Raw genomic sequence first — 25439 nt, forward strand, 5'->3', positions numbered from 1 at the left:
GGGCGGAACCAGGTCCTATCCCTTATGTCGAGAAGCTCTCAGACTTTGGCAATGGGCGATCTCTTCTCAGCGGTTTCTGATAGCAACGCACATCCCGGCAGGTCCAACCTATTGGCGGACAGGCTAAGCAGATCTATTCTGATGCCTCACGAGTGGTCTCTCAATCAATCTGTAGTGGATCAGATTTTTCTGAAGTGGGGCACCCTTGTTGCGATCTTTTCGCTACCCCTCAAAACAGCAAGTGCCCAGATTACTTCACACTATTTCCTCTTCCAGGCCAACCCTTGAGAGACTCTCTAACCCAGGATTGGCCTCGGGGACTTCTTTATGCTTTTCCTCCCTTTCCATTGATTCCACAAGTCATTCAGAAAGCCACCGTTTTGAGAGCCAAATTGATCCTCATTGCTCCATATTGGCCTCGACAAATTTGGTTTCCGTCTCTACATCATCATCTTCTGGTGCAGCCCTGGCATCTGGACCCAGTTCCGGATCTTTTGATCCACCAGTCGGGTCAGCAGCACCGGGCCATTCATTCTCTCAACCTCACTGCTTGGTTGCTCCACTTCCTTCCCTAGCCAGGCTACCAATGATTTCTGACTCAGTCAGAGACATTTTAGTGTCTTCTTTAAAGTCGTCCACTAGAACTGTTTATGCTAGCAAGTGGCGACGTTTTTCGATTTGGGCAAATGCCAGAAATATTGATCCTTTTACCGCTCCTGTACATTCTGTTTTGGATTTCCTGGCGGAGGTTTTTCATTCAGGATCTTCGTCATCTACAGTCAAAGTACAACTGGCTGCTATTTCCAAGTATCATGTTGGCTTGCATGACAATAACATCATGTCTCATAGGTTATGCAAAGCCTTTTTAAGAGGAGTTTTTCTCCTAAAACCGCCTGTGAAACATCCTCCTCCGCAATGGGATCTAAACTTAATGTTGGCATCCCTAATTCTACCTCCTTCGAACCGTCTGCTACGTGTTCTTTAAAGTTATTGACGTGGAAAACTATATTTTACTGGCTGTTACTTCTGCAAGAAGAGTTTCTGAGATTCAGGTCCTCTGTATTCGTTCACCTTATCTGGTTTTTCATAAGGATAGGGTTTCGCTCAGAACTAACCCTTCCTTTCTTCCCAAGGTTGTATCTCAAACCAATATTAACCAATCTATTGATCTACCAGTTTTCTTTCCTAACTATTCTGACAGAGCTGAACAGAAGCTGCATTTTTTGGATGTTCATCGTCAGCTCAGGTACTACTTGCATAGGACTAAACAAATTAGAAAATCAGACCAATTGTTTGTCTCCTATGCAGAAAACAGGTTAGGTCTTCCAGTTTCTAAAGTGACCTTATCTAGATGGTTGACTTCCACCATTTCCTATGTGTACTCTCTAAGGGGCAAACAACTATCTTCTAAGCCAAAAGCACATTCGACCAGGAGTCTATCCACTTCTGTAGCCTTTCAGGATAGACTTCCCATTGACACTATTTGTGCAGCAGCTACTTGGGCCACGCCTCATACCTTTGTGTCTCATTACAAGTTGGATTTGGCCTCCAGAGATAGGGCCAGTTTTGGTTCCACAGTTCTCAAGAGTCTGTTCCATTGAGCCACCGGGATACAGGTGCTAGGGACGGTCCCATCCAGCAAGAATGAAGGCGAGATTGACAACTTAACATTTAGAAGTTATGTACCTACCATAACGTTCCATGTTAGTTGTCTTCTCGCCTTCTTTCTTGGCCCCTCCCTCCTTCCCCCTGGCCTGGACAGATCTTGGAGAGTTCCTATTAGATTGCTTCCTCTGGAGCATTGTTATGAGGACTTCTTTTAGGAACCATGGTTCCTAATTATGTTAGGATAGTCTTTAGCAGGGTCAGTTAGCTGCCAAACGAGATCTGAGGTAGTTCCGCCTTGCATCATGGGATATAGGGTTGCCTCGAGCTGGTAAAAGGAGTTCTCGAGCTAAAGCAAGTGCCGAGTCGGAGCCGAGGATCGGCTCCGAACCCATCCAGCAAGAAAGAAGGCGAGAGAAGACAACTAACATGGAACGTTATGGTAGGTACATAACTTCTAATTATATACTTTGGGGAAACCCCTGAATGCTTTCAGAGACATCATCTCTTAGCCAGTTTTTCTTTATCAGATTGTCTGCATGGAGACATGAGAACCAGGCAGCCACTTTCTCTTTATCAGATTGTTTCCATGGAAACATGAAGACCAGCTGCAGGATTGTTACTGAGGTTAAATGTTGTTATTGTTTGTCTTTTCAGCTTTTCCCGGTTAGGGGTCGCCACAGCGGAACTCCGGTCCGCTAATGATTGGCAGTAGATTTTTTATGGTGCCGAGTTGCCAGCCCAACGGCCAACCTTCAGCGAAGGCACACCCATTCACGTATGTCTTTTGGAGGCCACTCGACCTTGGGGAGGAATGCAGACTCCACACAGAAGGCACTCCAGCCGTGAATCGAACAGGAGAACCTCTTGCTGTGAGGCAACAACGCTATCACTGTACAACCGTGGCTTCCGTTACTGAGGTTACATGTATTTGCTAAAAAAGCCTCATAATATTCAATGTTCTTTTTCATTTACTTGATCTCTCTTAAAACTTGTTAATAAATCAGTCTAAAGTCTTTAATCCAGTCATTTTCCCATGTAAGAATGAGAAAAAGCACATTCATTTTTCTTTTATCATGCTTTTTAACCAGGCTTTTTTATACATTGCAGAGCCTACATTTCTTAAAACTGAACAAGAAAACAGAGAGAAGGGAGAAAGAAAAGAAAAAAAAGAACAGCAGAATCCCTTTATATTACCGATTACACTTAAAAATAACTGAAAAAAAATTTTTTTTATAGCATGTAAAGAAAACCACATGCCACAAACAATAATCTTTTTAAATGTAAATGAAGGTTATATTATGAACAATCTCAACTAATATCTTTTATGGACACTTCTAGCAGTAGCTAGAAAATGCATCACAAGAAACTGGAACTCTGCTACCTCTCCAAAATCTGAAGATTTCCTACCTCTCTTAAAAGAAATGATAACTAAAGAAACCAGAATAAAAGAACTCAGAATACATCCGAAGAGCTTCATCAGCAACCCTTGGATTCATCTCTTATTGAGACTTTCCAAATGAACTCCCAACTCTTTCTGAAATACTTTATTACATGAATTTGTTTTTACCCACTTGAAATATTTATGATTCTTTTTCAGGCGTTTGTAAATAATTGATGTGTTTTCTTTATCATATTCAAAACTATGTTTTTGTCTTATATATTTTATAATACAAATCATTTCTTTTCTTAATAAAAATATTTGATTAAAAATATTTAGCTATAAATACCTTATTCACTGGCTGATTTTTACATTTTCATATATTGTTCCTAGCATATGTACTTCAGTTCTGTATTTTCTACCCAGTATATTAGAATTTTGTGTTTGAAATAGTAATTGCGATATTAGTTATACATTATGCGGCAGATTCAGTAACACCTACACTAAGTGTACACTCAGTGTACACATTCTGTATTCAGTAACATCCCTACCACATTTTTTGTGCTTTCTAGTCACTCAGAAAATTATACTATGTAGTCTACACTTTGTGGTAACCTTTATCAATCCTCCTCAGTATTTAAAACTGCAAGTAAATCAGTAGGAAAACCAAAATAACAGGAATAAGGTGTGAGTTATGCTTGTGTTGTCTGTTCACCCAGAACAGTATACACTTAGTGTACACATAGTGTAGGCTTTATTGAATCCCAGGGATAGTTTACTGTTTTGAGGTCATGTTGTAAACTATTTCCTTTTGATAATCAATCTTAATTTTGTGTTAGTGTTCTTCTATCCAGTGGTATGTATTTCTGTATCTGTATGTCATGGCAAATAGTGCAGGTTGTAAGTAAAAAGGTTTCTCAGATCAGCTCACTTAGCCAGACAACAAGCCCTAAATAAAAATAAAATAAATACATTGGGAAAATGGAAATATTTTGAATTTTCCTGTCTCTGACTTTGTGTGTGTGTGTGTGTGTGTGTGTGTGTGTGTGTGTGTGTGTGTGCATGTACATACTTGCATAGTGACTAAGCACTGAATGACTTTTGATAGATAGGGCATGCATGTGTGTGTGTGTGTGTGTGTGTGTGTGTGTGTGTGTGTGTGTGTGTGTGTGTTCTGTGTGTTGTGTGTCTGTAAAATGGGAGTGTACTTTTGTAGAGCATACCTTGCAACTGTCCAGATTATCCAATAATGTCCAGATTTTTGCCTCATATTTTTTTCTGGTCCTTATAAAAAATTGTGGTGTTCTGGTAAATCATCAAGGATTGATGTCACTAAATAAAAACAGAGATTTGAGTTTAAGAGCTCATAGTTTTCAGAAAATATATGCTAATGCAAAACCTTTTATTCTATCAACTTTCAAAGTTAGAAAGAGAAGTATTTAAAAACTGTCCCTGTTTTTGGGCCTTTGCTCCCTCATCATTTTTGGCTTTGTCCAGATATCTTGTGCTAAGAGTGTGGCTCGTCTAGTCAGGATGAAGTAGACAAACATTGCGGGTTCTGTTCAAGCAGCTTTATTATGTACAAACACATTAGAAATTAAGCTAAATAACGTTAACATATATACAAACTAGCTGTCTTCATATATATATATATATATATATATATATATATATATATATATATGTTCACAATCTGGCTGTATTCACAAAATGGTACTGAAGCTAGCACGTGCTTGCTATTTATATGCACGTTCAGGTCTTAGAAATGCTTCTTAAAGGTACAACACACCTGTTATTCTACAAAGAGGTTGAGAGGTATGGTGTAGCTTTTATTTGCAATTTTTTTTATTGTAAATACCACCCCCTTAACTTCATTCTGAGAATCAGTTTATGTAGAATTGAGAAACTTTCAGAAAGTGTGTGCTACTTTACTAGCTATCTGCTCGCTGGTGCCGGGTTACTTGAAAATTTTGTGTAGTTTCCAATGTTTATTCTGTTATCAAGTGGTGCTTCTTGCTCCCATAACACCCCACTCCTGTCCATAGTGTAAAAGTGGGAAGGGGGATTAAGAGGGAGCATCAGCCCCACTTACCAGTGGTATATGTATTATACTGCAGAATCTTTTTTTTTATAACACATAAAAACAGAATGCCCAGTAAAACATTACCATTATTGTTTTTATTTAACGGAAAAGCAGTTTTTATGGAATATAAAAATATCAAATACAAAGTAATCCCTTGCTGGGCTGTACAGCTAATGACAATATTTTAATAACTTGACCAGAGATTAAAATTTTTGCACAGTGAAGGGATCCCTCATTTGCTAGTGATACATGACACTGTGATAATTAAGATGTTTAGAACCAGACATGGCCAGTAATTTGTAACCATGTAATTATTATTTGTGAGCCTGTACAAACTAGCGACTAACACTATCAGTTTGTTAATATTTCAAAAATATTTACTTTTATGTCTAAATGTGGTTACCCTATTTTGTAAAGTAAATTCTGATCCCAGTTATAAACATAGTTCAGTAGAAGTATGTCCTAATGCTGTGGCATCACTGGAGACATATATTCTGTAAATTTCTCAAGTTTCACTAAAGAGAGTTAGGAGTATAGGTATGGTAAAATGTAATCCTGTGAACTTTCTTCTCTCTGCAGTTTTTACCCAACAGGTGGCTCTGACCCTTCACCTATCTGTAAGACACCTTCATCCTTTGTGGTCAGAGGATCTGGTTAGCAAACATTTGACAACATTAATAGAACAATGATGATCCAGAGGGAAGGGGAAAGTAAGAAAATACCACTGTTGTTGGTGGGTCTTGATGCAGAGAAAGCAATTTCACATAGTAAGCTGGGATTTTATGAGTAGGGCATTGAAAGCATTTGCATTGCCTGGTACAATAATAAGCTTAATTAGGATATATGAGGAATCAGAGGCGTCGCCTCAGATAAGCTGGGTTTAAACAGAGGAACCCAGGCAATGGTGTCATCTTTTCCCTGTATTTGCTTTATATTTAGAGCTATTGGCAAAGAAAATAAGGCACTCAGAAATACAAGGATATACTTGGTATGGTAATCAAGAAAAGTTGGCTTTATTTGCAGATGATATTATTTTGTACCTGATAAATCCAGAAAAGGACATCTCAGTGTTGTGGAACATTTTGAGACAGTTTCAAGTCTTTTCGGGATATAAAATTAATGAAGATAAACAAAGGCTGTAACTGTAAAGTATGTACCCACAAAAAAATTGGTTCAGCAATACACATATTTAAGGGGCCATGAAAAGATAAAGTATTTAGGGGTGTAGATTAAAAAGGCTTCTGTTATGGCAGCTAAGAGTATGTGTGAAGAGACCGAACAAACGATAATACAAAAACTGAGAAACAGGAAACTATTATTTATGGATATGAGTATTAAGATACAAGCAGTACAAATAAAATAAAACAACAGGCTAATGACCCACAAAATTAGTAACATTCAGTAGTAAAATACACAGTATATATAAAAAAATTCCTTATAAAAAGATAAACTTTTAGACAAGGAATCTGCTTTAATATTGAAATATAACACTTTAATGCCTATGGGATTGAACTGTGATGTTAATTGGAAATATTTGATATAATTGTTTTATTGGATAATTAATTAATTGTCTTTATGTGTTTATATATATATATATATATATATATATATATATATATATATATATATATGGATCTACCTGACAACATCGACACTTCATAACACCGACAACGACTTCACCGGCGCCAGAAGATCGACAAGTCAGAAGACCGACGGAGGAAAACACCGACGCTGAGAACACTGAGATGGGGAAAGGATGTGTAAGTATGCGGTAGTGACGGCCGTTAGGGTGCGAGTAAGGTAAGTGTGCGATGCTGACGGTCTGTAGGGATAGGGGTGGGATAAGTGAGTTAGGGTTAGGGCACGGGTTAGGTAAGGGTGCGAGTAAGGTCAGTGTGCGATGTTGACGGTCTGTAGGGATAGGGGTGGGATAAGTAAGTTAGGGTTAGAGCGCGGGTTAGGTAAGGGTGCAGTAGTGATATTTTTTGGGTTAGGGGCGGGTTAAGTGAGTTAGGGTTAGGGCGCGGGTTAGGTGAGTGTGCGATAGTGACGGACCTTAGGGTTAGGGTTTCGGTTAGGGTTGTAGATAGTTGTGTATGTAAGGGTTAGTGTTGGTTTGTAAGGATTTTGGTGTGCTTGTGTTGTGTGTGTGGGTTTTGGACAGGGGATTTGTTTTGTTTGTTGTTATGATGTGTCGAGTGTATGAGGTGTAGTGTTTGTGAACTGTCGATTATGTGGTGTCGGTGAAGTTGTTGTCGGTGTTATGAAGTGTCGATGTTGTCAGGTAGATCTATATATATATCTATATATATATATATATATATATATATATATATATATATATATATGGTGTATTTTACCACTGAGTGTTACTCCTTGAAGGCTGTTAAGCCGAGGCGCTAGAGAGACAAACTTTTGTGGGTGAGTACCTTGTTTTTTTTATTTTATTGTAATTTTATTTTGTGGTTTTGTGTATAAGCTGTAAAATATTTTTAGTCCCTTTTGTCTTGTATACAGGTCAGGCTTACTTTTATCAGTCTGAGAAGTTAATTAATAAAGAATTGAAGGACTTTATCTGGGAGAGAAGGAGGGAAGACTTAAGTGGGATAAGTTGATCCTTCCTGTAGAACAAGGTGGTTTAACTTGAAGGGATATTTTAGAGCTACACAGTTAAGGCTGGTGCACACAACACAAGCAGAAGGTTATAATTTAAAGTGGAAAGGAATGATGAAGAAGCAAGGGGGAAGTTCAAGAAACAGAGAGAGTGGTATTTTGGATGCATATCCTTAACAAGATTATAATAACCATACAGATTGTTATGTTCATAAAGTAGCAGAAAGACAAAAAAGAGGAGCCAGCAAAACATGACCCAATAAAGAATAAACTTTTATTGGTAAAAAACCATAATCCAAGGACAGCAAAGAATAGTACAGACCGGTTTCGGCTGGTTAACTATACACAGCCTTCCTCAGTGTGAAACTAGCAGATTCAAAGCTGTCATTAAATACACTACAAACAAAGATGATTGGATAAACCTAAAACTTGTCATTTAATCCTGGTGGGAATAAACCACCTAACTTAATAATCCATTTTTTCTCTTTAGAGTTCAATAAAGAATGCCAACCTGTTTTATTCACTTTTTTACCATGAATAATGTCAATAATGGTAAACAGAAAAGTGGCTGTAGGATGTGTTTGCTGATGTTTATATAGGGCGTTATGTATTCTGCCTTTTTTAATATTGCTAATGTGCTCTGAAATTCTCAGTCTTAATGGTCTAGAAGTTTGACCTATATAAAATGCCCCACATGTGCATGTGGCTAAATAAACTACTACAATTAGCAAAGAACTTGATATTGTATACAATGGCGGAATTTCTACTAGTAAATTCTTTGGTTTTGGAAATTTTATTGCAATTGGTACAATGTCCACAAGGATAGCATCCTACTGGTATACTACCAGTAAGGGTAGTTTGAATTGGTTCTGGAAGACCTGTATCATGTGTATGTTTGTAATGACTGAAGCGACTGCCCAGATTTCTGCCTTTCTTAAAAGAAAAAAGGCATGATCAGGAACAATGGTAGACAAATCATTGTCATATAATAATAGGTTCCAATGTCTGTTAATACTCTGGATTAGACTGTCCGAATTTCTGCCATAGGTGGTGGTAAACCTGATTGGTTGAGGGGTAGATTGGTGATCTGTTTTGTAGGATAGTAAATCATCCCTATTCATATGGCTGACTTTATTTATAGCATCAAAAACATGCCCCATTTTATATCCCCTAGTCCTAAAACGTCTAGTTAGATCCCTGCTTTGTGCTTGAAAAGAAGTCTCATCAGAACAAATGCGTTTCATCCTGATGAATTGGGATTTTGGAATATTTTTGGAAATATGAGGGGGATGGAAGCTGGAGGCATGTAGTATAGTATTGTATTCGGGATGTTTCCTATAGACAAGAGTCCCAAGGGTATGGTCTGGTAATCTATTAACGGATACATCTAGAAAGGTAATGTGGTTGTGATCATAATGCAAAGTAAACTCAAGACCCCATTTGTTATTATTGAGGTATGCTAGAAAGTCAAACAGCCCTACAAGTTCACCCTTCCATACGGCCCAGCAATCATCAAGGTAACGTCTCCAAATATCAAGTTGTTCCAAGTAAATATTATTATTGCTATTATATATAAGATCTTTCTCAACATAAGCCATAAAGAGGTCCGCATAAATGAGTGCAAAGGATGAACCCATAGCGGTACCCTTGGTCTGCCAGTAACAAATGTCCTGATAAAAAAAGACATTGTTGGTCAAAACATAGGAAGCCATATCCAACAGGAATTCATTATATTCAGAAGAATATAATCCAGAGGTGTTAAGCCAGTAAGACAGAGCTTCTAAGCCACCAGAGTGAGGAATATTGGTATATAGTGCACTTACATCAAAAGTACACATACGCCAATCAGGCTCAAGTTGTGTGTCAGAAATGATTTGTAAGAAGTTGGTAGTATCTCGTAATCTTGAGCGGATGGAAAGAAGTAGAGGCTTAAGTTTGTTAGTCAAAAAAAGGGATAAGGGCTCTGTAATATATCCCCTGCCTGATACAATTGGTCTGCCCGGTGGGTGTATGGGGTCCTTCTGTACCTTTGGCAAAAAGTAAATGTATTGATTCAAAGAATCACGAACTAAAAGTTGGTGCATAGTATCACTGTCAATAATGGAAGCATCCTTTTAATGGGACAAAAATTCTTCAATTTCATTTTGGAATCTAGGTGTAAGATTAATAGCTATTTTAGCATAATATTTTTCATCAGATAATTGTCTCATTGCTTCCTGATCATAATATTGCCAATCTAGGACCACAACAGCACCCCCTTTGTCCGCTGAGATGATCACAATATCATGATTATTTTGTAGATCTATGATTGCCTTTTGTTCAGGTATGGAAATATTATTAGGTTTGATACTGGATACTGACCTGGCATAATGCAGATCTTTGAGAATATTGTTCTGGAACTGTAGGACAACAGGGTGCATAGGTGGAGTGAATTGTGATTTATGGTAAATAAATTTGTCTGAAAACCCAAAATCATTATTAGTGCAACCAAAAAACATTCTTAAATTAAGCAGTCTACAAAAAGATACAACATCTTGTGTAAATGAGTCTTCAGCAACAAAAAAAACAGGGACAGATGTTAACCCTTTATTCAGAATGGTGACTTCAGTTGGTGATAAAACATAGCTTGATAGGTTTAAAACATTGTTATTCAGTGGAAATTCTAGTTCTTCATCGCTAGTTGAAGTAAACCTTGAATACCGCTTATTGCCTTTGTGTTTCCTCCCCCCTCTTTTATACTTGTTCCTAAAGGGACCCCTGGTGAAGCCCTTTTGGGTGAGGGTGACCCAGATACGGTCTGCAATTCATTCTCCAGGCCAGAGGAAAGCTCATCAGTTGAAGAGTCAGTATCAGAAACATAATTCTTCAAGATAGATTTTGGTCTTTTTCTCTTTGAAGGGCGACTTTGTTGTATATTAAATTTCACATGTTTAGTCGAACTAAAGGGATTACTCCCCTGATAATCCGCCAAATCTCTGTTAAATTTTTGGATTTTCTTTGATTTTAATTGGGTCTCCAGATTATTTAAGTCAGAAACTACCTTGTTGAGTTGTTTAGCAAAAAAGGTTTCATTTTCATAAGCTTTGACTTCATTGGCCAGACCCAAAACAGTATTGACTTCCTTATCAATGACACGCTCATAATATTTATTTAGAGCCTTAACAAAAGACATACTGGCTTGGTGTTGAATACCAGCCCATTCCTGTGATAGGTCTTCATCGATTTCTGCCACTAGGGGCTGGATCCTTACTCTTAACCCACGTGGGGTGATGTCTTTAGCAATATATGCTTTGAATAGTTTTGCATGCCAAACATTAGATCTTAATGACCTAAGGTGTTTGTGTAGTTTGTCAAATGCCAAATTACAAATGGTTTCAGACCCAATAGGTTCATCCATATTGGTATCATTAGTACTGAATCCCAATCCAAAATCTCTTAAGTCTTCCCTATCAGAGGATAGACCCGAAACCAAACTGAGAAGATCCATAGTACTTAATGCAAAAAAAACTTTATGCAAATAGACAATAATAGCTCAGAGGCTACGTCATATAAGGAGACAATAATGGACTCAATAATAAATGGACCACGTCTCACAAATTAGAATAAGTAAGTAATTCAAAATGGGCAAGGATCCAAATAACTAGAAATAGGGAATGCAATAATCAGTCTGGCACAACATTAGTAGAAAAAAACTCAAAATAACTGGAGATCCAAGTCTTAATATCCACAACGTGGTATAACAGCAAAAATTTTTTTTTAAGAGAAGAGACTGGCCAGATTATCAAGGAGAGCAAACAAGACAAAAGCCCTTCAAAGTAAGAGAAAGACCAAATCAACTTAATATTAAAATACTGGACTGAGCAAACCCTAGATTATGTAATAGCCTCAATATGATCAAAATGAAACACATGTAAAATAATAGTAATATGAAATTCAGATTTATACAATAGGTGGGTACCCGAACAACAGTTACTGGTTGATGAAAATCATAAAACAATCATGAGCAGCAGTGAGTATACAAGATATAAACTATCTAACAAAATATAACACAGGGTAATGTGTTGATCACAGTATCTAAAGTCAGCCAAATACTATGAAAAATGGAAAAACCTGCGTATTACAAAAATAAGATGCTATAAATACTGTATAGGAACAGGCCAATAAACAAAACCAATACACTGGTTTATAATTGCATATGGATGGAATTGGACAACCAATGAAAGGGAGTAAATATTTGGACAATATCTAAAAATTGTGTGGTCTTATAGACAAAAAACCTGCCAGCTCAGTTGAAAAATGTCATGAATATCAGAAAGTTATTAGGCAGAAGACACATATAAATCATATAATTTATCAAAGGTATAAATTAATGAAAAAGTATGTGAGGTGGTAGAAACACACATAACTAATAATCATCAGCAAGTACGAAAAACCTATCCTGCACCTGTGTAAACCTGCAGAAATATAGTCAATGTATATGCTTAATATAGCCAAATGACAAAAGACAAAGAACAACCAATTACTGACAATGGCAGTGTAAAGATAGACCAGTTGTACAATTATACAAATTAGAAATGTCCATCAGATGGATCGACACAAAGAAATCGACCAGTTCAACCAATATGCTTGATGGTAACAACAATTGTGGACACAGAAGGAAATTCGCGAAACCAGTAGTTTAAGCACATAGGTAGAAAATGGCTCAAAGTCCCAACCAGATGTTTACGATGGTTCAATTGTGTCCATAGGTCTATAATTAGTCCCAGAATGTTATTTATCCAAGGGAAAGCATTCTGGGACTAATTATAGACCTATGGACACAATTGAACCATCGTAAACATCTAGTTGGGACAAGACATTTTCTACCTATGTGCTTAAACTACTGGTTTCGCAAATTTCCTTCTGTGTCCACAATTGTTGTTACCATCAAGCATATTGGTTGAACTGGTCGATTTCTTTGTGTCGATCCATCTGATGGACATTTCTAATTTGTATAATTGTATAACTGGCCTATCTTTACACTGCCATTGTCAGTAATTGGTTGTTCTTTGTCTTTTGTCATTTGGCTATATTAAGCATATACATTGACTATATTTCTGCAGGTTTACACAGGTGCAGGATAGGTTTTTCGTACTTGCTGATGATTATTAGTTGTGTGTTTCTACCACCTCACATACTTTTTCATTAATTTATACCTTTGATAAATTATATGATTTATATGTGTCTTCTGCCTAATAACTTTCTGACATTCATGACATTTTTCAACTGAGCTGGCAGGTTTTTTGTCTATAAGACCACACAATTTTTAGATATTGTCCAAATATTTACTCCCTTTCATTGGTTGTCCAATTCCATCCTTATGCAATTATAAATCAGTGCATTGGTTTTGTTTATTGGCCTGTTCCTATACAGTATTTATAGCATCTTATTTTTGTAATACGCAGGCTTTTCCATTTTTCATAGTATTTGGCTGACTTTAGATACTGTGATCAACACATTACCCTGTGTTATATTTTGTTAGATAGTTTATATAGGTTCATAGGTTCATAGGTTTATACTAGGCTATCTGCCCTAAGGCATTTATAAGCCTAGCCCAAATTTTTGTGGCTTATGCCACCCCTTATATGAAAAAATACTGTGCCCATTAGTTTGTTGTGCCTCTGTCCAGCAGTGACACAGAGATGATTCCTGGGGTAAACCTACGATCTCCCATCCACAGGTCAAGATTTCTCTTGAACAGAGCCAGCGAGGTGCTCTGCCTCACATGGACCGGGATTTTATTCCACAGCATAGGGAGTCTCTGAGTGATAAATCTATCCATCCAGCACGTCCTATTTATATCCGTGCTAAGGTTTAAGTCACTTGCTCTAGTGGTTTTGGTGGATTTGGATTTTTTGAGGTGGAGCATGTCCATTAATTCCGGGTTGGACATGGCCTTGTATGTCAGGCACAGGTCACCTCTGAGCAGACGGTATGCGACTGAATAGAGCTGGAGTTTCTTCAATATTGCAGCATATGACAGATTTTGGAGTCCCTTTATCCTTTTGGTGAGGAACTTTTGGGGTCTCTCCAATTGCTGCAGATGTCGGGTGAGATACATCCCGAATGGGGCATTGTACTCGATCATTGGTCTGATAAGTGAAGAGTACAGGGGAACAATGACCTCACTAGATCTGGATGTGAATCCCTTCATGATCAGGTGGGCAATGTAGAAGGTCTTTCTAACCACTTTAGCAACGTGAGTGTCAAAAGAAAGGCCACTGTCAACCTGGGTCCCCAGGTCCCTGATAACCTCTTCTGTGCTTAGTGGATTGCCACCTATATGGTAGCTTGGGGTTACCTTGTTTTTCCCGAAGGGTATGACTGTACATTTTTTGGCATTTAACTTCAGGCCATGGCTCTGGCACCAGCTATCTGTTTCCGTGAGTCCCTTCTGAAGGATATCCGTGTCCGATGCACTTTCCACTGTGGCGCCCAGTTTGCAGTCGTCTGCAAACTTTGTCAGCCAAAGTCCTCCCATGTTGGCCTGTACTTCTGAGAAGTAGATGCCGAACAATAGGGGCCAAGGACCGAGCCCTGTGGGACACCACTTGTGACCGGCTTGGAGTCTGACATAGCGCCAGCAACTCTAACCCTGTGGGTTCTGTCCTTAAGCCAGTTTGCAACCCATCTTGTGACATATGGGTTTACATTTAAGCTGGTAAGTTTTTCTACAATACCCGAGTGGGGTATTGTGTCGAAAGCCTTTGCAAGGTCAAGGTAGGCTGTATGGACTGCCTTTCCCTCATCAATGGCCTTGGTGACTGTTTCGAAGAAGTCGACCAAGTTCAAAAGGCATGATCTTCCCTTGACGAAGCCAAACTGGGTTGGGTCCAGTGTCTGCAAGTCCCCTATATCTTTGTTTATGAGCTCCATTATGATCCTCTCCATAGCTTTGCAGACTAGACTTGTTAAGCTTATGGGGCGGTAATTACCAGGGTCCGTAGAGGCACCGCCTTTGTGGAGTGGGACCACAGTTGCCGTACGCCACTCCTTGGGCATGTATCCTGTGGTACGGCTGAGATTAAACAGCTGCCTTATGTGCGGGTTTAATTCCTCATTTAGCTCGTGTAGCACACAGCCGGGGACACCATCCGGTCCCATTGATGCTGTGTTTTCAGCTTTAGAGAGAGCAGCTTTCACCTGCGCATTTGAGATGTCTGGGAGGCTACACTCCGCTGGGATAGTTATCTCTCCTTTAGGGGGGGAGAGGGGGGTGAAGTTTGCACTGAACCTGTCTGCCAGTATGTTGGTAATGTCTGTGGGTTCAGTGATTTTTGTATCATTTTGGACTAATTCTGAGCATATCTGGGAGTTTCCACCCAGGTTCCTAACATAGCTGAAAAAGGCCTTATGATTGTCCTTTGAATCCATGGCAATTTTTCTCTCAAAATTGGCCTTAGTTGATTTTATGAGTGCTCGTATTTTTACTAATAATGATCAGGGTGACTTCCCTTTTATGGATTTTGTTCTATCATGTAATAGCTTTCTCCTCTTATTGTAAAGTTTGTTAATGGCTGGGGTCCACCAGACTGGACGTTTGCCCTTTGTGGAAAGAGTCTTGGTTTTATTTGGGATTGCCTGATCCATGCAGTCCTGGAAGTGTTCATAGAAGGCATTTGTAAGGGCTTCCGCAGCTTGGGTTGTGGTTTCCACTGGCTCAGGGGCCTTGAAAGATACCACACCAGTCTTGAGTAGTGTGAAGTTTGCTTTAGAGAAGTTCTTCATTGTGGTCTTTTTTGTTTGGGGTGGGGGCGGGATGTGGATTTCCAGTGAGATTAGTTTATGATCAGATCTCACCAATGAGGGATATACTTCCGGTGTGGAGCATTTTGTCCCCATATTTGTGATAATGAGTTCTAGTATATTTTCTCCTCTCGTGGGAACAGTGACTAGCTGTTCCATGGCATTTGAATTTATGAACTCCAGGAACCGTTGGGCTAGAAAGTTAGGGCTTGAGTAATGTTCCCAGTCTATATTCGGGTAGTTGAAGTCACCCAATATGATGGTGTTTGGAGATACATTTATACCCTCCAGTGTCTTCAGGAAGGCTGTGTGAGGTTCCTGAGTTTGAGAGGGTGGCCTGTAGCATGCTACAATTTGTAGAGCAGTTTTGCCTATGGTTAGTTGCACCTGGATGGTTTCCGAAGCTTCGTGCGTTGCCACCAACCTGGAGGTTTGGGTATCCTTTATGAATATGGATACACCCCCTCCTTTTGTGGTGTGGTCCGGGTTTTGGGGCTGGAACGCATGATATGAGGTAAAACCTAATAGTGCCGGGGTGCTCTCAGGAGCCTTGAACCAGGTTTCAGTTACAGCACAGACATCGATGTTCTCCATACTGAGAAGGGCCTCGAGTACGTGCATTGTGAGATTTAGACTTCTGGCATTGAGCAGCATTACCGTCAGTTTCTTCCCATTTTTGTTTCCTAGGGTGGTAGGTTTAGAATTTGAGCCTTGCCTAAAAAAGGCACTATAGGGGTGGCAAGAGCCTTAGCCAATATCCGGAATCCCAGGGGTGACAGGTGCAAGCCGTCCCTTGCGAAGCAGCGTGGCTTGTCAAGCATGTCATCCCAGGCAGACAGACACTGGATCCCCTTTGAATGACACCAGACATTAAGCCAATTGTTAAAGCTGATCATCTTGTCTCTATATTGTGGCATCATTCTTGGTGAAGGAAGGATACTGCTCAGGGTCAGGGTCATACCTGCCTGGGCTACATAATCAGAGAGCTCCTCTATGTCTCTTTTCATGTAGTCCAGGGAGGTATGTCTCAGGTCGTTCACACCAGCATGGACAATGACTGTGTCATATTTGTACTTGCCATGGAGTGACCTGAGTGCTTGTGTTATGTGGCGGATTCTAGCGCCCGATAGGCAGCTTACTGTGACCCTCTCCTTTTTCAGCCTGGTGAGTGGGACGTCAGTGTGTCTGACTATGGAGTCACCTATGACAAGTATGTTTGGTGTTGTATTTGGCCTTAAGGGCTGTGACTGCTTTGCGCACTGCTTTTGTGGTTTATGTGTTGCTTGTGGGGTGTCTTGAGGTAGCAGTTGTTTGGGTGTCTGCTTTGGAGGCCTCTGCTGTTTAGGTAAATTTTTACTCAGAGCCTCCGAGTATGTCTTGTATACTCATTGCTGCTCATGATTGTTTTATGATTTTCATCAAGAAGTAACTGTTGTTCGGGTACCCACCTATTGTATAAATCTGAATTTCATATTACTGTTATTTTACATGTGTTTCATTTTGATCATATTGAGGCTATTACATAATCTAGGGTTTGCTCAGTTCAGTATTTTAATATTAAGTTGATTTGGTCTTTCTCTTACTTTGAAGGGCTTTTGTCTTGTTTGCTCTCCTTGATAATCTGGCCAGTCTCTTCTCTTAAAAAAAAATTTTTGCTGTTATACCACGTTGTGGATATTAAGACTTGGATCTCCAGTTATTTTGAGTTTTTTTCTACTAATGCTGTGCCAGATTGATTATTACATTCCCTATTTCTAGTTATTTGGATCCTTGCCCATTTTGAATTGCTTACTTATTCTAATTTGTGAGACGTGGTCCATTTATTATTGGGTCCATTATTGTCTCCTTATATGACGTAGCCTCTGAGCTATTATTGTCTATTTGCATAAAGTTTTTTTTGCATTAAGTACTATGGATCTTCTCAGTTTGGTTTCGGGTCTATCCTCTGATAGGGAAGACTTAAGAGTTTTTGGATTGGGATCCAGTACTAATGATACCAATATGGATGAACCTATTGGGTCTGAAACCATTTGTAATTTGGCATTTGGCAAACTACACAAACACCTTAGGTCATTAAGATCTAATGTTTGGCATGCAAAACTATTCAAAGCATATATTGCTAAAGACATCACCCCACGTGGGTTAAGAGTAAGGATCCAGCCCGTAGTGGCAGAAATCGATGAAGACCTATCACAGGAATGGGCTGGTATTCAACACCAAGTCAGTATGTCTTTTGTTAAGGCTCTAAATAAATATTATGAGCGTGTCATTGATAAGGAAGTCAATACTGTTTTGGGTCTGGCCAATGAAGTCAAACCTTATGAAAATGAAACCTTTTTTTGCTAAACAACTCAACAAGGTAGTTTCTGACTTAAATAATCTGGAGACCCAATTAAAATCAAAGAAAATCCAAAAATTTAACAGAGATTTGGCGGATTATCAGGGGAGTAATCCCTTTAGTTTGACTAAACGTGAAATTTAATATACAACAAAGTCGCCCTTCAAAGAGAAAAAGACCAAAATCTATCTTGAAGAATTATGTTTCTGATACTGGCTCTTCAACTGATGAGCTTTCCTCTGGCCTGGAGAATGAATTGCAGACCGTATCTGGGTCACCCTCACCCAAAAGGGCTTCACCAGGGGTCCCTTTAGGAACAAGTATAAAAGGGGGGAGGAAACACAAAGGCAACAAGCGGTATTCAAGGTTTACTTCAACTAGCGATGAAGAACTAGAATTTCCACTGAATAACAATGTTTTAAACCTATCAAGCTATGTTTTATCACCAACTGAAGTCACCATTCTGAATAAAGGGTTAACATTTGTCCCCGGTTTTTTTGTTGCTGAAGACTCATTTGCACAAGATGTTGTATCTTTTTGTAGACTGCTTAATTTAAGAATGTTTTTTGGTTGCACTAATAATGATTTTGGGTTTTCAGACAAATTTATTTACCATAAATCACAATTCACTCCACCTATGCACCCTGTTGTCCTACAGTTCCAGAACAATATTCTCAAAGATCTGCATTATGCCAGGTCAGTATCCAGTATCAAACCTAATAATATTTCCATACCTGAACAAAAGGCAATCATAGATCTACAAAATAATCATGATATTGTGATCATCTCAGCGGACAAAGGGGGTGCTGTTGTGGTCCTAGATTGGCAATATTATGATCAGGAAGCAATGAGACAATTATCTGATGAAAAATATTATGCCAAAATGGCTATTAATCCTACACCTAGATTCCAAAATGAAATTGAAGAATTGTTGTCCCATGCAAAGGATGCTTCCATTATTGACAGTGATACTATGCACCAACTTTTAGTTCGTGATTCTTTGAATCAGTACATTTAGTTTTTGCCAAAGGTACAGAAGGACCCCATACACCCACCGGGCAGACCAATTGTATCAGGCAGGGGATATATTACAGAGCCCTTATCCCTTTTTTTGACTAACAACTTAAGCCTCTACTTCTTTCCATCCGCTCAAGATTACGAGATACTACCAACTTCTTACAAATCATTTCTGACACACAACTTGAGCCTGATTGGCGTATGTGTACTTTTGATGTAAGTGCACTATATACCAATATTCCTCACTCTGGTGGCTTAGAAGCTCTGTCTTACTGGCTTAACACCTCTGGATTATATTCTTCTGAATATAATGAATTCCTGTTGGATATGGCTTCCTATGTTTTGACCAACAATGTCTTTTTTTATCAGGACATTTGTTACTGGCAGACCAAGGGTACCGCTATGGGTTCATCCTTTGCACCCATTTATGCGGACCTCTTTATGGCTTATGTTGAGAAAGATTTTATATATAATAGCAATAATAATATTTACTTGGAACAACTTGATATTTGGACACGTTACCTTGATGATTGCTGGGCCGTATGGAAGGGTGAACTTGTAGGGCTGTTTGACTTTCTAGCATACCTCAATAATAACAAATGGGGTCTTGAGTTTACTTTGCATTATGATCACAACCACATTACCTTTCTAGATGTATCTGTTAATGGATTACCAGACCATACCCTTGGGACTCTTGTCTATAGGAAACATCCCGAATACAATACTATACTACATGCCTCCAGCTTCCATCCCCCTCATATTTCCAAAAATATTCCAAAATCCCAATTCATCAGGATGAAACACATTTGTTCTGATGAGACTTCTTTTCAAGCACAAAGCAGGGATCTAACTAGACATTTTAGGACTAGGGGATATAAAATGGGGCATGTTTTTGATGCTATAAATAGTCAGCCACATGAATAGGGATGATTTACTATCCTACAAAACGGATCACCAATCTACCCCTCAACCAATCAGGTTTACCACCACCTATGGCAGAAATTCGGACAGTCTAATCCAGAGTATTAACAGACATTGGAACCTATTATTATATGACAATGATTTGTCTACCATTGTTCCTGATCATGCCTTTTTTCTTTTAAGAAAGGCAGAAATCTGGGCAGTTGCTTCAGTCATTACAAACATACACATGATACAGGTCTTCCAGAACCAATTCAAACTACCCTTACTGGTAGTATACCAGTAGGATGCTATCCTTGTGGACATTGTACCAATTGCAATAAAATTTCCAAAACCAAAGAATTTACTAGTAGAAATTCCGCCATTGTATACAATATCAAGCTCTTTGCTAATTGTAGCTCCGACTGAGTAGTTTATTTAGCCACATGCACATGTGGGGCATTTTATATAGGTCAAACTTCTAGACCATTAAGACTGAGAATTTCAGAGCACATTAGCAATATTAAAAAAGGCAGAATACATAACGCCCTATATAAACATCAGCAAACACATCCTACATCCACTTTTCTGTTTACCATTATTGACATTATTCATGGTAAAAAAGTGAATAAAACAGGTTGGCATTCTTTATTGAACTCTAAAGAGAAAAAATGGATTATTAAGTTAGGTGGTTTATTCCCACCAGGATTAAATGACAAGTTTTAGGTTTATCCAATCATCTTTGTTTGTAGTGTATTTAATGACAGCTTTGAATCTGCTAGTTTCACACTGAGGAAGGCTGTGTATAGTTAACCAGCCGAAACCGGTCTGTACTATTCTTTGCTGTCCTTGGATTATGTTTTTTTACCAATAAAAGTTTATTCTTTATTGGGTCATGTTTTGCTGGCTCCTCTTTTTTGTCTTTTTGGATTACCTATTGAGCCGTGCAGCTGCTTCCGTGCATGCTTTATTTTTGACATAAAGTAGCAGAAAATATTTTAAGAACTAAGCCAATACGGGAATGGAGAAAGGAGATTTTACCAATAGAAATTACTGCAAATAGGGTTACAGAAAATAGACAAGATGGGGCTGGAATTAGAGTCTACCTTTCCTACCAGGGCTAGATCTCAGAGTACAGGCAAAGGGAAGGGTATAGGGAAATTTTAAATGAAAGACATTCTATGGTAGAGTTTTTAGTTGAATCTAGAATAGAAGCAGCTGTTAAAAAAGGGATAATTAGGGCATATAAAATATTGCATGATGACTGCACACATCTATCAGAGGAGGCTTGAAAAGATTGGGAAGAGAGACTGGAAAAGCAATTTGCAACAAAACAATGAGAACACGTATGTATGGCTCCCAAGTATGCAACCAAGTCCGGAAGGTTTAGGATCTTTGCTTGGAATTGTTTGCATAGGTATTTTTATACTCCTAGCAGACTTCAATGCATTTTTTCTCAGGTAGATACCAAATGTTGGAGGTATTATGGAGAAGAAAGAGGTAATTGGGAACACATTTGTTAGGAGTTCATGAGTTGGCAAATTTTAATTTCCTACAGAGTACTCTATCAGAAATATTGGGTGAGCAAATGGCTGTTAAATAAGTAAATTATTATTTTGAGCTGGGATACAGGATCTGAATCACCTAGACATAGTATGGCCTTATTAAGTTTAATTATGTTGGCTGCCAAAAAATCAGTTACCAGAAAATGGAAATCAGAGTCTAAACCAACTGTAATTGAGGTGTTGAATATTATAAAAGACATAAAAGAACTGGAAGAGAGATCTTTAAAAAAGGGAATGAGCAATTTACATATTAGTAAATGGAAATTGTGGGAATAATACATGAATAATACTTTTCAGGAGGAGTGAAGTTTAAGGGAAGGCAGGAATTCAGCAATTTTTTGTAATGTTGGACTTACAGTAATGGCAGAAAATATGTTTGATGTATACTGTACTTAAACTGAAAAAAAATTTTAAATGGTTTTCTTTTCTGTTAATGCACTTTTGTCTATGTCTATGTCTTAAGTGATAATTTAATAAAGGTGTTTAAAAAAAAACAGTAACTAACTGTATGAGCTCTGTAAGATAGCGCCTGGTCAGGACTGATTCCCAAATATTTAATTTTGTTCACAGTGAAAATAGGCAGGCCATCCTTGTAGATGAGAAGAGGGTGCAAACAGAAATACTCAAGTAAGGACTTAGGACTAACTACAGTAAGTATGGATTTGAAATTATCCAGTAATAGATGCTGTTATCTAGATGTCTAGATGTGAAGAGTGTGTAAAACCTCCTGTAGGTCAGGTTAAGCTGTACCTACCCTAGAGATGACACCTACAAAACAAAGTTATCAGCCTAATGAAAGGGAGTGGGTTTACCCCAAGAAAGGCACATTCTGTTCACAAACAGTAAAACAAGTAAAGAACTCAGAACTGATCCTCGAGAAACTCTTACAAGTTAAACTTTAAGCCCTGCTGCAGCAGAAAACTATGACAAACAACTTTATCTTTATGATAAAAAGAAGGGAATGTGTAAAAGCCTTTTTGAGGTTGAAACACTGGCCTAGTAAATGTAATTTTGTTTATAGAGATTATATTAGGGTTGTAACTGTAACTAGGGCTGTGCCTACACTATGGTTAATCTGAACCTCATGTGGTATTTCAAAAATGAGTATGTGAGCAGACAAGCGCATGCGAAGCAAGAAATGAGCTAGAAGAGGACAACCTACTGTAGACGTAGGAGTGCAGTAGGGTCAGAGCTCATTTCCCAGCATTCTCTGACTATTGTTTCCTGGTTTGTGTCCAATTCCTAGGGCAGCACGGATGGTTTGGGTTGTGCCAGCATCTATACTGTTGTCAAGGTGGGAAGAAAGATCCTAAGAACAAAAAGTTAAAGTATAAATGGTTAAATAAGTTCTTCGTTAAACAATAGTATCTTTAAGACATGTTGAATTGGGTCACGTCTGTCAGAGGAATGGTTTGGGTTACAGGTAAGCATTTCCTTTTAATACATGTTACTTGCTACATGTTGTTCGCTGATTCATGGCTTTAAGAGGTCTTATTCATAACTGTTTTCTTGTGTTTTTTTAAACAGATTGAACGAGTGCAGAATGTTTATCTATGTCATGCGTATGAGGTAAAGAAAAAGCAACTAACTGATAAACATGGTCCCGCAAACTTGAATGAGCTGCACCTGTTTCATGGCACATCAGGAAGCAGCTGTGTCTCTATTAACAAACAAGGGTTCAACAGGAGTTTTGCAGGGAAAAATGGTAAGAAACTACAATATAAAATGTAAAGTAATAATCTCAAGTATGTACTGCTGGCTTTTATATGTGCAGTTATATATTGCTGTGCATATGCCTAAACCACTTACTGGTGTAAACATTGGCTCTGGGTGATTTGGTCACATTGACTAATGTTGATGTGACACCCCAACCACATGTAAAATGGGAAAAGGGGGGTTAATGACAACGATAACAATATATTTTATTTATATCTTTATCTCTGAAATAGCAGTCTATTCTACACCATCTTATGCACATTCCAGTCTCCTGTGAGTAATTTAAAAATATAACCATTTTTTAGTATTGATGACTTACTGCATTTTTCTGACAGTAGTATGTTTCAGTAAATTGTATCAGTGTTTTCATCTGGTAGTACTTATATGTGTCACATAGAACAATAGTCTTACTAATTAATCATTCCTGTACCACTCTGCTTTTTTTTTTAATTTAGCTCAGAAACCTGCGTTTAGATCACGCAGACATTACTGGTCTTCCTGCTCTGACTTTAAACTGTGTAGAGGTCTTCTCACTTAATAGCTGTATAACAATTATGTGTATCGGTGGAGTCTGGAGAAATACTTTCTACTTGCTTTCATTTCCTCTGCCTTTTGTATTTTTCAAGCTAATGTGCATCTCTTCTACTTTTCTTCCATTTCCTGCTGTCTTCTATTCCACTGATAGCATGTGTAACGTCTGCACAATATTCAGCAAACATTTACACAACTTTGATATATAACCAGCCTCCATGAGGTTCTATATCTAGATCATTTTAAATGATCGAAGCACTGAAACCTCAAAGAGTTAGATATCAAACTCATTACACTGAACATTTAAAATATCAAAACTCAACAAATTGAAAGAGGCAGACACTGTCATCATCCAGTCCATTAACCCTACCACTACATCTGGCCAAGCATTGTCATAATTGTTGCAATATTATGCGGAGGCTTTTTCAAACAAAGGTCTGGTATATGGTTAGAGTTAGTACAGTATTAGGGTTAGGTTTCACCCCCCCCCCCACTTCACTTTTCCTAGTAGGTGCAAAGACTGACTTTACCCCTAACCATAACCCTGCACCTGACCTTAAAAAAAATCCTTCCCTTGACACTAACTGCACACATCTTGGACACAGAGCACATTAATAAACACATATACAGACAGACATGCATGAGCGCACACATGCATGCGCACACACACACAGACACACACACACACACACACACACACACACAGACATTTTTGTCTCCCAGTCCGAAATGCCACACTTGCCTCCGCAATCTCATGTATTGGAAATAGCACATTTGACATTCTAGTCAGACATAGCAAACATTTGAGCACATGAACGTTCATTTTCTTTTGTTGGTGAACCCTAAATGTATACACCTTTATGTGTGTGTGTGTGTGTATGTGTGTATATTGTAAATCATATGTGTGCACATATATGTCTTAAGATATATATATATATATATATATATATAGAGAGAGAGAGAGAGAGATGTGGTGTGTGTACATATGTATAGATCTACTTTATTAACTCAAATAACTGCTCGAGTTTTGTGTACACACTGCCAGTTGCTGAAATAACACTATATATTGATGAATTGTTTAAAAAAGGCTTTCTGTAAGTGGGGTAGAACCCCACAACCATCATAAATATGCTGCCTCTGAGGTCACACAAACTGATAGAAACTACATTTACATAAATAGCCTGTGTACTCAAGCATTTTGAGCATCTCACACTGAAACACAGATATGAGCCCCAAGTATCTGAATGCCAAGTAAGTTGGACAACCTTTATGTTATTGCTTGAGGCTCCATCCCTGGCATTGCAGCTGAGCAAGACTGTATCTCAAGAGGGTCTCTTGTCAGCTTCCTCATATCCTGTAAGAACCCCTTTGGGACTGGCTTTGGCCTTCAAGGCATTTGAAAAGGTTCTCTCATTACCAAGAATCCTCGCTCAGATCCATCCTGATCCCGTCTGCCATCTACAGTACGTCTCCCATATTATCCTGTTCCTCAGGGGCAACCAGCTTCAATGGATCTTGAAAAGGCTTGTGAGATGTGCTCCCCTTCAACTTCTGTGTCTTCCTGGATCGTTCCATTGTGGAGTACCACAAGAAGCATTCATATAAAAGGAGATATTTAGACATCATCTAAATGTGTCTGTGTGATTTTGCTGAGAATTTCTAGACATTCTTTTTAAATGACCCTTTGGATGGGTTCATTCCTTTTTAAGTTATGAGTTAAAGAGCCATTTACTAGAAGTGAAAATGGTAAAACTGTTTGCCATCAGCATCCACTTCTCCATCCGTCAAAGGACCTTTTCTTGTAACCAAAAGGGTGGTAAGAGCCTATGGTTCTGGAAGTCTCATGATTTTGCACTGGACACGTTTAGAAACAGATCCCCCAGGAGCAAAAAGGGAGCAACAAAA

At 38.5% G+C, this 25439-nt stretch overlaps 1 protein-coding gene across 2 annotated transcripts in view; it reads left to right on the forward strand.

Moving 5' to 3' along the window:
* Positions 1-25439, forward strand: part of LOC122790862 (protein mono-ADP-ribosyltransferase PARP14-like) — a 1931416-nt gene that overhangs the window by 1857252 nt on the left and 48725 nt on the right. The window contains exon 14 of one of the 2 annotated variants that reach the window (XM_044058520.1): positions 22815-22992. In XM_044058520.1, the coding sequence (XP_043914455.1) occupies positions 22815-22992 (178 nt within the window). Of the gene's footprint in view, positions 1-2715; positions 3966-22814; positions 22993-25439 lie in introns of those variants that run through there. The other variant, XM_044058521.1, reaches the window with a different exon arrangement.

The sequence above is a fragment of the Protopterus annectens genome, chromosome 16.part0 (genome assembly GCF_019279795.1).
Source record: "Protopterus annectens isolate FY-2018-M chromosome 16.part0, PAN1.0, whole genome shotgun sequence".
Lineage (NCBI taxonomy): Eukaryota > Metazoa > Chordata > Ceratodontiformes > Protopteridae > Protopterus > Protopterus annectens.